The following is a 12,784-nucleotide window of genomic DNA, read 5'->3' on the forward strand; positions in this document are numbered from 1 at the left end:
TTGGCAGTCCTCTTTTGAGCTCTCGGAATGTTATCACTATTGGCATGTGCCACCATTCCTGCCTCTTGCTGAAACATTCTGAATTCTTGACCTTGCCCATTTCTTACTAGCTTTACCAAGCATGAAACTAGAGTCATTTTATTCAGGAACTTACTGCTGGGTCAGAAGTCTTTCTCACTGCCGAGGCCTTCTGGCCATACATTACCTGTCTTTTTTCCCCCTGTGAAAGGAATTTCCTTTCAAAAGCTCCAGTGATTTTGGTTTCATGATGCTGAGCTTGTAGCCCAGCCAGTGCCCTCTGTCCTTTTCTGTTATGCCACAGTAGCTCTCTCTCCATAATCACTGGCAGCATATTCTTCAGAACACTGGTCACACTTAAGTCCATGCCTGGGCTTCTCAGGACCAGGCCGTATGCAGCCTTCTGCTAAGACTGCCTCTGCTGCTTCCAGGTGGATGGTATACCGCCAGCTCATGGACAGCTCTGAGTGTTTCCATGCTGCGCACTTCCAGAAGTACCTTTCCAGTGCCCTGGAGGCCCAGCAGACCCGCTCTGCCCGCCAGGCAGCTTATGTCCGCAAGAGGACCAGACTGCTGGTGGTACTACAGGGGTGAGTGTTGGGGTCCTGGGAGTGGAAGTGAGCCTGGGGGGCTCTGGGGACCACTGTTACTTGGTGTGTGTGTGTGTGTGTGTGTGTGTGTGTGTGTGTGTGTGTGTGTGCGCGTGCGTGCGCGCCCTAATGCTTCAATACTCCTCAGAAAGGCCAGGATGCTGTTGCCATACTGCAGCTAAGGGGAACTCCTAGCTACACATGTTTCAGTTTTGGCTTCTGTATTGTAATATCTCCAGGAAGTCTTAAGAGTGATAGTAGTCTTTAAGCCTTGCCATCTAGACATGGGAACCTCATGTGTTTTACTCCTCCCTCTTTTAGAATTACATATGTGGCCCCTATGCAATTTATAAGCACTCCCCATCCCCAATACCTATCCCAGAAGAGTTTTATGGGACTCACAGTGAGAATTGTGCATAGTACTGTTGAGCATAGAGTTTCTGTTTTATGACTGATGCCACGCTCTGGTTGTAGGCTCCTAAATCTTAAGTCCCTGCTAAGTACCATTATTGTCACAGGAAAAGTGGATCTGTGTGTGTGTGTGTGTGTGTGTGTGTGTGTGTGTGTGTGTGTGTGTGTGTGTGTGTGTGTTATGTAGATACATATGTATGTATAAATGTGCACCCCTGTGTGCTTACACATGGAGCCAGAAGAGGACATAGGATGTCTTTGCTTCCTATGTCCTTGCTAGATCTCTGTCTTATTCCTTTCAGTCAGGGTCTTTCACCGGAACTGGAACTAGGCTGGCAGCCTCCTGTCTCTGTCTCTCACAGCACTGGGGTTACAGGAGGGCACAGCCGTGTCTTCCTTTTTTTTTTTTTTTTTTTTTTTTTTTTTAACCTTGGAGCTGAGGATCCAAACTCATATCGTCATGCTTACATGATATCGTCATGCTTACATGACAAATGCTTTTCCTACTGAGCCATCTTCCCAGCTAAGAGGGAAGAACTGGCAGAGTCTGTGCCACTACTCCACAGACTCCTGCCCACCGGCCTTCCGAGGAGGAGCGCCTTGCAAGTCCTTTATCACATGGGCCCAGAAGGGAGCATGTTGGGCCAGGAGAACAGAACAGGGGCTGGGCTTGTTTCTAGTGTTAGGGCTGTAAAGAAGCTTAATGCTCGTCTTACAGTAATTAGTGTCTGCAGCAGGCTGCTTGTTTCCAATAAAGAATAGGCCCAGATCCATAGCTCTGCTTGGGCTCCTGGTTGTAACGACAGGACCTGGGAGGAGTTACGGTGTCCCTGAGAAGAAAGGTGGGTGGGGATGTGAACCCCTGGGGCCTTCAGGCACTGAGAGCCCTTGCTGTAGCCTGACCCTCTCTGCAGTTTCCCTCCTGCCAGCCCCTTACGTCATGGCACGGTCAGAAGGAGAATCCGGCCTTGGAACCACTTGTTTCCTTCAGGTTTTCTGTTGCTTTTACTAGTCAGAGGACTGGGTCAACCCAGCATCACTACTGCCTGCCCTGCCAGAACTGAGTCACTGGCAGTGGGGACCTGGAAGAGAACTCGCCAGTTTGCCAGCATTCACAGCTGAGGTCATTTCCGTTACCCATCATCTCAGGTGCTGTTGTCGGTTCCTTATCTCTGACTGCACAAGTCTGTGAAAATGCTGGGCGTTCTGGCTGTTCCTGTCTGCTGTAAGGAGCAGCTCTTGGAGCACAGACTCAGCATTCACTCAGTCATAGCACAGGGTGTGAAGGACGCCAGTGGAAACCCTAACGGACTCAAATCAGACCAGCAGCCCAGCCATGATGGCGCACACTTTCAGCTCAGCACTTGGCAGGTGGAAGCAGGAGGATTGGCCTTTGCCTACATAATGAGTTAGAGGCCAGCCTGGTTAGATGAGAAATAGCAGCTGCATTTTGTGGCTCTTAGGTGAGTGGTGGCTCACACCTTTAATCCCAGCACTGGGAGGGCAGAGGCTGGCAGATTTCAGTGAGTTCCAGGAAATCCAGGGCTACACACAGAGAAACCCTGTCTTGAAAAAAACAAACAAACACAGTTGTGGCTCTTTACTAAGGCCCTTATAGATTTGACCCATGTTTTTGGAGCCAACAGATAACATAGAGAGACCTGCACTGCAGCTTGTACAGTTCTCAGCTCTAGACGGTACTGAGCTGTTTGTAAAGGAAGGTGGCAGGGGCTTCTCATACCGAAAACTCCCCCTCTTTCATTTTACTATGTAGTCCAGGCTGGCCTTGAACTTGTGACCCCCTTGCTTCAGCATACAGAGTGCTAGGATTGCAGATATGTACTATAACATTTGGCTTGTTTCTCAAGTCTAGCGTCTATGTTCCTCATTGTATCTCTGGTTATTTTCTTTAAGACTTTTTATGTGTATGAGTGTTTGCTTCCATGTATATATGTTTGTGCATGCAGTGCCCATGTGGGGGGTGTAGAGAGGGTGCCAGATTCCCCTGGAACTGGAGTTAGAGACCATTGTGAGCCACCATGTAAGTGTTAGAAACTGAACCTGAGTCTTCTGCAAGAGCAGCAGGTGCTCTTAACCTCTGAGCCATCACCCAAGGCCTGATTTTGTTCTTTTAATGTGTGTGTATCTGTGTATGTCATATGTATCTGTGTGTGTCATGTGTATCTGTGTGTGTCAGGCGTATCTGTGTGTGTCAGGTGTATCTGTGTGTGTGTCAGGCGTATCTGTGTGTGTCAGGCGTATCTGTGTGTGTCAGGTGTATCTGTGTGTGTGTCAGGCATATCTGTGTGTGTCAGGTGTATCTGTGTGTGTGTCAGGTGTATCTGTGTGTGTGTCAGGCGTATCTGTGTATGTCATGTGTATCTGTGTGTGTGTCAGATGTATCTGTGTGTGTGTCAGGCGTATCTGTGTGTGTCATGCGTATCTGTGTGTGTGTCAGGCGTATCTGTGTGTGTCAGGCGTATCTGTGTGTGTCAGGCGTATCTGTGTGTGTCAGGCGTATCTGTGTGTGTCAGGCGTATCTGTGTGTGTCAGGCGTATCTGTGTGTGTCATGTGTATCTGTGTGTGTCAGGCATATCTGTGTGTGTCAGGTGTATCTGTGTGTGTGTCAGGTGTATCTGTGTGTGTGTCATGTGTATCTGTGTGTGTCATGTGTATCTGTGTGTGTGTCAGGCGTATCTGTGTGTGTCAGGCGTATCTGTGTGTGTCATGTGTATCTGTGTGTGTGTCAGGCGTATCTGTGTGTGTCAGGCGTATCTGTGTGTGTCATGTGTATCTGTGTGTGTGTCAGGCGTATCTGTGTGTGTCAGGCGTATCTGTGTGTGTCAGGTGTATCTGTGTGTGTCATGTGTGTGCTGGTGTTCATAGCGGCCAGGGAGGACATCAGATCCTCTGAAGCTGGAGTTACAGGTGCCTGTGAGCCAGTGTGAGACTCAAACTCAGCTCCTCTAGAAGAGCAGCAGACACTCCTAATCCCCAGCGCGTGCTTCTGACTGCTAAGCTGCCTCTCCAGCCCTGTCTCCACCATCAGTGAGTCTTCTGAGAAAAGCTTGTAATAGAAGGCAGAGTTTTCTTTTGTTTCCACTCAACTTAGTACCATTTTGGAGGCTGTGGCATTGAGGGTTTGTTTGGTTGGTTGGTTTTGGTTTTTTGGTTTTTTGGTTTTGTTTTGTTTTCGCTTTGTAGACCAGGCTGGCCTTGAACTCACAGTGATCTGCCTGCCTCCTGTGGTATTGAGTTTTGACTTGGAGTAAAACTATGGTTTCAAGAATGAAATTAAGGGGTTTTTGGTTCTGTTTTGTTTCTGAGGCAGGGTCTTGTTTCTAATAGGCCAGCCTCCAATGTAGTGGAGGATGACCTTGAACTTGTGAACTACATCCCTAATGCTGGGACTGTAGGCATGTGTCATTATGCCCAGTTTATATGTGCTGGGAATTAAACCTGTGGCTTCCACTCTGGCATCTAAGCTACATCCCCAGCTCCTGGAGTGCTTTTTTCTTCTTTAAGAAACAGATTTGTGAGCCTAGCATGGTGGCACATGCCTTTAATCCCAGGACTTGGGAGGCAGAGGCAGGTGGATCTCTGGGAGTTTGAGGCCAGCCTGGTCTACAAAGCAAGTCTAGGACAACCAGTACTGTTATACAGAGACTGTCTCAAAACAAAAACAAAACAAAAAAACAGATTTATACTTGCCAAGCTTTTAGGGATAGGGCAGATGATAGGGAAATAGATGAGTTATAAAGAGATCTTTTCTGGAAGTTTTGCCATCTTGACATAAAAATAAGTACATCTAAAACAAACAAAAACCATAAAAAGACAAGCCTTGTTATCTAGCCCACACTGGCCTTTAGCTCACAGCAGTCCTACTTCCTCAAAATCCTTTATTTTCAAATGTACTGCTGTAAAGGCCTGCAGTGTCTAGGGTTCTCCTGCGCCCAGCCGAGCCCCTCCAAGCACTGCACTGGATACAGACACACACATGCCCAGGGAGAAAAGCCAGGGAGCAGAGCCTGTAGGACTCACTCAGCAGTTTCTTGAGCAAGCCAAGCATAGAGACTCAGGCAGGTAATCAGTGCACTTTGGAGGCTGAGGCAGGATTCCACAAGTTCAAGGCCAACCTGTTCTAGGTAGTAAGGTCTAAGCCACTATAGGGCTACATAGTGAGAGCCTCTATAAAATAAATCAGTAAATAACACTAGAGCAGCCAGGCGCCCATGGGGAAACTACAACTTAGCAGGCCCTGCCCTCCCTGAGGCTCTGTTGGCTCAGCAGGATCGAGGAGGGTGCTCTGATCTGGGATGAAGCCAGGGCCCTCTCACAGGTAAGCCATTTGTAGGTATTGAGGACATAGCTCTGGCAGGCCACGCCCACTCCCCAACTCTCACCGGTCTTCCAAAGGCCCACACAGACACAGGTTCCTCTGACCTGCCAGACAGACTGCCATCGGGTTTGAAGTCTCTCCATAGACTCAGACCTTTTGATAATAGCCTGAGTCCCACGGGGACAGCGCTGTCCTCCGTGAGGTGAAGAGGCCCCTTCTTAGAGCAGCCCCAAGGTCTGCAGGAGGTGGAAGGTCCAGTGCCCTGATCTGTATTGCTTTAAGCTTCAGAGACTGTAACACTGAACAGCCACCTTTCTGCAGAGACAGGGGGCAAATAAATGAGGAAAGACAGGACCAGAGATGCTCACGAAGAAAACAAAGTATCAGAGAGGCTGTGGCTGAGAGTCAGTGTTTTGCAGAAACACTGGTGGGAGGGGGTATGAGGAGCATTACCACTGTTGCCGCGTGCATGATGGCGTGCGTGACGTAGCTCAGTGTGGAGCACTCGACCAGCATGTGCACCGCTCTGTGAGTTCCATCCCCAGCACCACAAACCCAACACAGTGACACTTGAGCAGAGACAGCCAGGCAGATGCCAGAGGAAAAGAGCAATCCAGCCTGAGGGCAGAGTAACAGGTAGAGGCGTGCCTGGCGTGTGCAGAGAAGACCCAGGAGGCCAGCGTGGCTGGATTAGGGGCAGGGATGGGATAATGAAATCCCGCCAAGCGGTGTGAGAGGTGAGATGGCACAGGCTGCCCGGCCCACTGTAAAAGCCTTTGCATCTGATGAAAGCACTAGAGGGTTTTGAGCAGAGCAGTAATGCGATCTGTCAGAGGGCTTAACATAGCGCTCTGGCTTCCCTGTTGAGGACAGTTTGCAGCAATGAGGCATAACGAAAGTAGGGGCAGCTGGGAGGCCATTGGGGTGTCCTAGGTAAAGTATGGTGGCAGTCTGGACCCAGTGGGAGTGTGAGCAGTGATCTCTTCCAGGTATATGCTGAGACTAAGGGGAAAAGAGGAATCAAATAGGATGCGATCTTTTGGCCTAGCATCTGAAAGAGCAAAGTCCTCTGGGCTTAGAATAACAGGAACTCGGGAGGAACCAGCTTGAGGGCTTGGGTTACAAACATCCTCGCTCCTAAGTGAAGACATCAAACTGGTTCTGTAAATCAAGGTTGGAGGGAGCTGCAGCAGAAGAGGGGACTAGAAATGGCATTTGACAGGTCTGGTGACCCTGTGGAATGGGGGTTCGGGGGCGGGGGAGAGACGGGAAAGAACTAAAGTCTGGAGGAGCTCCTTCCTGGGTTATGACTAAAAACACAGTCCAGCCCTCAGAGCCCCAGTCACTCAGTTCTTAGCTCCAGAATAGGCTGCCTCTTCTGCCCACTCTTCCCTTTAGGGAGACAGAATGAAGAAGCACACTGTGGATTCTAGGGGCTCTAAATCACAAAGTGGGGTGACACCAAGGGACTCCATGGCAGCCTTCTGCTTTGGGTCTCCCTTCAGCCTTCGCCCCTCTGCACTCAGCACTCCCCTGTTCTGTAGCCCCAACCAGGAAGCTGACCGTGTGCTTTTTCTCCCTTTAGCTACACAGATGTCATTGATGTCATCCAGGCCCTGCAGACTCACCCAGACCCACGTGTCAAGTCCTACTTCACCACTGGTGCTGTCACAGTGTGTGTGGAGCCGCTGAGCTGCTACATGGAGCACAGGTAGACACTTAGGACACCTCCAGCCCGTCACGTGGTGTTGATGTGAACTGTGGTGATTTTCCCTCCCACCATGAGATAGGTATTTATGCATGTTTAGCTTGTGGAACCGCATAATAAATGAGACTATGGAAGACAGGCTTTATTCAGCCCTGTGAGAACAGGAGCCATGTCTTTTTAATGATTAGGAAGTGCTCATGAAGCATCTGTTGTGGAGGGGCTGGGCTGGGGGAGGGTGGGGTTCAGCTTAGGGTTGAGGACTTGCCAAGTGCATGTAAAGGACCCTGGGTTCAGTCCCAAACACTGCAAAAATGGATAGAGGAGGAAAGAAAGAGGCAAGGGGGAATATATAAATCTGATAAAAGCTAATGTGGTGGTTAAATGCCTATCATCCCAGTACTCAGGAAGCCGAGATGGGAAGATCACTAGTTAGAAGCCAGCTAGGCTACAATGAGGCTCTGACTCAAAGAAAGAAATGGTGACTAAGTAGGTACTTAAGTACAGCCTGGGCTACAACAGAGTGAGAGATCCTGCATCAAAAAACAAAAATAAAAAAAACAAAGAAGCAATAAATGAGTATACCAACGTGAGTACCACAGACATAGTTTAATAAGATATGACTAGAGATACGTGTATAGTTATTTAAATACAGAAGTAAAGCTAAATTAAGTGAATATTTAAATACAAAAGCTAGTTTAGGCTACAGAAACCCTGTCTCAAACAACAAAAAAAGAAACACCAATATATTTTAAATGGATTAAGAAGAAAGCCAATGGCACACACCCATAATCCCACATGTGGGAGGCAGAGGCAGATGGATCTCTGGGTTTGAGGCCAGCCTGGTCTATAGAGCTAGTTCTAGAACAGCCAAGGCTATACAAAGAAACCCTGTCTCCCCCCCCCCCTAAAAAGAAAAGAAAGCCACTATATTAATTGGAAGGACAAAGATATCAAGATATGAGAAATTTCTTAAGAAGTCATGCATGCACACGTGGTGGCCTGAGTGAGCACGGCCCCGACATGGGCTCATATATTTGAATGCCTGGTCCCCAGCTGATGGAACTGTTTGGGAAGGATTAGGAGGTGTGGCTTTGTTGGAGGAAGTGTGCCACTGACTTTGAGGTTTCCAAAGACTGGAGTGATTCCCAGAGCTCCCTCGACCTCTGCCTCCTACTTTTAGATCAATATGTGAGCTCTCAGCTGGCCCTGCCACCATGCCTTTGCTCTGCATCATGAACTCTAGCCACCTGAGGCCACATGCCAGCTGAGTGGATTAGCACAGCAATTGAAAGGTAACTAAGACAACATATAAGTCCTCAGTACTTCTGTCTTACAGGCCCCCTCCCTTGTCAGAGGTTCATGTCCAGCCTTCTGACAGTGTGGGAAATCTTTGTGAGTTGTCATGGGCTGCTGTGAGAATGGAGGCGGAGCCAAAGAAAGGCCTAAGTGATTACACTCCAAAATCACAGGGGCACACACACTTCTAAGAATATATTTATTGTGCAGCGGATGATTCAGTTGACTGTACAATCACACACACCCCACAATGACGTCAAGGCCTCTGGTGTGGCTTTGTTCTTGGTCTTTTGGCCCTGCTTTTATCACACAGGTGTTCCTCCTCGGAATCTTAAGAAACTAAGAGAGAGCCAGGCAAGAGAACTGGATTCAGCAGTTTGGCTCATGTGGTGTGTGCACAGCTACTGCGTGTGCTCCTATGCATCTTACTGGCTGACTTGGGGACCATGGAGCTCTGTGAACCCAGACAGACCTAGACTTGCTGCAGGCCCACTGTGTGGAGTGAGAGCCTTGAGCAAGACACTTAACCTGCTTTCCAGTCTTCAGCTGACACCTCTGCTCTGCTAATGGGTAACAGCAGAATGCGGTCTAAATGCTTGTATGGTACGCATCCTCCTGGAGACCTGAGACAAGGCAGCCACTCTCATTGGTGGTAGCTCACTTCTCTAACAGGAGCATTATAATGATGGAATTTTAATTTTTTTTCTTACTTTATTTATTTATTTATTTATTTATTTATTTATTTTTGGTTTTTCGAGACAAGGTTTCTCTGTATAGCCTTGGCTGTCCTAGACTCACTTTGTAGACTATGCTGGCATCCAACTCACAGTGATCCGCCTGCCTCTGCCACTGAGTGCTGGGATTAAAGGCATGTGCCACCATGCTCGGCTTAATTATCATTTTTGAGACAAGGTTTCACTAACTACAGATTAGCCTCAGAAATCCACCTGCCTCTCCTTCTCTAGTTGCCAGAATTAAAGTCCTATGATTGTGAATTTTTTTCCTTCAGTAGACTGAAGAGACAAAGATCAGCTCCATCTTGTTTTGTTTGTTTGTTTGTTTGTTTGTTTGTTTTTGTCTGTGTCTGTGCTTTGGAGGTGGGTATACGGAAACCCAGCTGCTCTGTCTTGACTTGTGGGGGAGACTATCCCTGATCTCCTTCCTGAACATTGCCTCAGCCTCCTAAGTGCTTCCTGTTACAAGCATGTACCACCATGCCTGACGCTAACCCGGTGATAGAGTGCTTCACTGGCATCCAAACCACACAGGTGGAGCTTGGCTAGGGCAGCTCTGTTTGTTGCCTGTGAGCTGAAGAGCTCTTGGTGCTCCCAGGATGCCCCCTGCAATGTGCCATGTAGGAATTTCCATGGAACATGAACTTTGGTGCAAAACTAGGAATGTCTTGGATCACTACAGCGTTGTGCTCAGTACCACCTGGCACTTGCCTTGTCAGTCACATTCATGCTCTTGTGGGAAATAATGATGACTCTGAAATAAATGGTTTTGAAAATACTTTTTTTTTCTCCTTAGATTTCTCTTTCCTAAATGTCTTGACCAGTGTTCACAAGGTAAGCAATATGTTTGACTTCCTGTTTATGTGCCTGTCACATTCTGATCAAACACAGTAGGCTTTTCTTCCTGTTGCTGCCTCTATGAAATCTACAATGTAAGGAATTGGTCCAGGGAAAACTCTGACAACTTCCTCCTGTCCTGCTGGGTAGACACACATCCTCCAGGGCTTCTCTTGTAACCTAGCAAAGCCCCCGCAGCAGCAGCAGCACTCCTGCCTTGGCCTTGCAGCTGATGAACAGTAAATGGAGCCTCTGGGTCAGCAAGATTGTTAGGGATCCTGGAGATCCAGAATAAATTATGAGTTCCCTGCAGTGCTGCTGAGATGCTCGGTGACCTCAGGGGGTGTGCCTGGGGAGGGGGAGGCGGGTGTACCTGGGGAGATGGGGACTGTCTGGGGACACGCTTGGTGTGGGGTTGAGCTTTCAGAGTCAGCCCAGGAAGCAAGCATCTAATAAGAAGAAAACAACTTGGTGTCCCCAGCATACTTGTGCCCTGCTGATCCCATTGCCAGTCCACAGGGACAATAAAAAAAACACACAGAGTTGTTGTCTTGAGCTGAGCTAGCTGCTGCTCAGGCAGGAGGCTGAGGAGGAAGAACGCTCATGTTGGACTTGGCACACCAGGAGCCACAGTCCCCCTGAGCCTTCTTGAGACAGGTCTCATGTAGTCCCACCTGCCTTCAGGTCACTCTGTAGCCCAAGTCCACCTTGAACTCCTGATCCTCCTGCTTCTGCCCCCAAGTGCTGGCGTTAGTAAAAACTGTCGTGCCTGCCTTCCGCAGCAGCAGGGTAGAGTGAAGGTTGTCTGGGCCCATTTATAATGTCTAACCCAATCCAGGTGGATCTGGGGTTAGCGGCGGGGGGCGGGTCAAGACAGGGTTTCTCTGTGTCACCCTGGCTATCCTCGAACTTGCTCTGTAGACCAGGCTGGCCTCAAACCCTGAGATCCCCCTGCCTCTGCCTCCCTAGTGCTAGGATTAAAGACGTGTAACACTATTTACTGCCTGTTGAGACCCTGTCTTTTAAAAAAAAAAGTTTTTTTTTCTGAATTATTCACTGAAAAATAAGCTGAGAAGGCCACTGGTCTTGATAGAGGAAGTCGGATATTCAAGAGGTACAGCTGGGAAATGCAGGCTGACTAGACAGTGATAACTTCTGAGGAAGTTGAGGAAGTGTCCACTTGGCTGGTAGCACTTCCTGACCAACGTAGGTGGTTCACACTTGAGAGGCTGAAGCAGGAGAATTGTCACTCCAAGGGCACCTTGGCTACGAAATGACATGGTTCCCATCTTTTAAAAAATTTATTTGCCAGGCATGGTGGTGCGCACTTTTAATCCCAGCACTCCTGACCTGCCGTGGCCCTGTCTTCTTGTCAGCATTGAAAGCCACCATCATGACATTTCCCCTGCAGCATCTTCCCACTTTTCTTTGTGGAGCATAAGCACAGATGGTCAGGTCCCCTTGGCAGAGAGCCTCGAGGAAATGCTCTCCTCGTTAGCCATAAATCTGGACCAGTATCTCAACCTCATCTAGTGTTCATCCTTCTAGGCTGAGGCAGGCTGAATTCCCTTGGCACTGGATCGTATATTGCATTAATGGTCCCTTCCAACACATAGTTCAAAGGCAGTTGTCTCAAAGTTTGTACTTGCTGGCCTGTGGGCAGATGATCTTGATGCCATAAATTGTTTCTTTTCTGTTTTGGAGACAGGGTCTCTCTGTATCCCCTGGCTGTCCTAGAACTTAGGACTGTGTTGACCAGGCTGGCCTCACAAAATCCACCTACCTCTGCCTCTGCTTCCTTGGTGTTTGGTTAAAGGCATATACTGCCACACAACCCAAATCCTGTCCCATTGCATGCCAAGGAACTCAGGAGCTGCAGTGTCTCCCATTTGTATCTGGGCCTGAGGACCCTGAGCTGACTTTTTTTTTTTTTTTTTTTTTTTTTTTTGGTTTTTCAAGACAGGGTTTCTCTGTGTAGCCTTGGCTGTCCTAGACTCACTTTGTAGACTAAGCTGGCCTCGAACTCACAGTGATCTGCCTGTCTCTGCCTCCCAAGTGCTGGGATTTAAAGGCATGTGCCACCGCGCCCCGCGACTGAGCTGACTTAACTTGGCTCGCCTTGGATGAGCAGGAAATTGAAAAAAAATATATTAAAAAATATTAAAGATTCCGTGGCTGTCTTGAAAGTAGGCTCTGCCACCAGCAGACAGCTTATGTTGTGGTCCGAGAATGATGTGTCTTACAGAAACCTGGGAGTTAGGGAACAGTTTCTGTGCTTAATATTCTGCAGCGTTTACTGACATCAGAGGCTCACATTACGTTTACCAAGGCTCATTTCAGCAAAGCGAAGGTGTTCTAACTGCCTTCGTTAGCCGTGCATAGAGATAAGCGGAGGGAGTTTCATTTATCCCTGGGCTGCTGAAAGCGCGTAGTCCAGTCTGCAGTGGTCAGACAGCAAAGAGGTTTTTCTGTTCTTGGGAACAGGCCAGGCTAGGCTGCCTGCTTATAGCTCAGCTGGTAATCTTGGTGCAGAGCAGAAAGAAGCTCCTGACCCCAATAAGGTGAAACTCCGCACTGCGGCCTGTTTGCCCTGTGTGCCAGACAACGGCTCTACCTGCCTTGCAGATGGCATTTCCTCTTGGCAGGTGGCAGTTTACATAGCTGGTCTAAGGAATGCTGAGATAATCCTTTTGCTTTCTCTGCTATGAAGTAAAGTCCCTTTTCTGTGCCCAGTCCCTGACCTAGAATGCTACCCTACAAGAGCAGTCCATACAGTACATGTATAGCGAGCAGAATATTAGACAGGGGCCCTTGCTGTTCTCTGCCACCTCCAAACGCGGGTGTCAGAGC

The 12,784-nt window shown here is 48.5% G+C and overlaps 1 protein-coding gene across 3 annotated transcripts in view; it reads left to right on the forward strand.

Moving 5' to 3' along the window:
- Positions 1-12,784, forward strand: part of DNAAF9 (dynein axonemal assembly factor 9) — a 117,463-nt gene that overhangs the window by 89,339 nt on the left and 15,340 nt on the right. For all 3 annotated transcript variants that reach the window (XM_084774212.1, XM_084774213.1, XM_084774214.1), the window contains exons 27-29: positions 450-608; positions 6,945-7,070; positions 9,894-9,931. In XM_084774212.1, coding sequence (XP_084630338.1) covers positions 450-608; positions 6,945-7,070; positions 9,894-9,931 — 323 coding nt within the window. The remainder of the gene's footprint in view (positions 1-449; positions 609-6,944; positions 7,071-9,893; positions 9,932-12,784) is intronic.

Source organism: Acomys minous (assembly GCF_964271855.1).
Source record: "Acomys minous genome assembly, chromosome: 3".
Lineage (NCBI taxonomy): Eukaryota > Metazoa > Chordata > Mammalia > Rodentia > Muridae > Acomys > Acomys minous.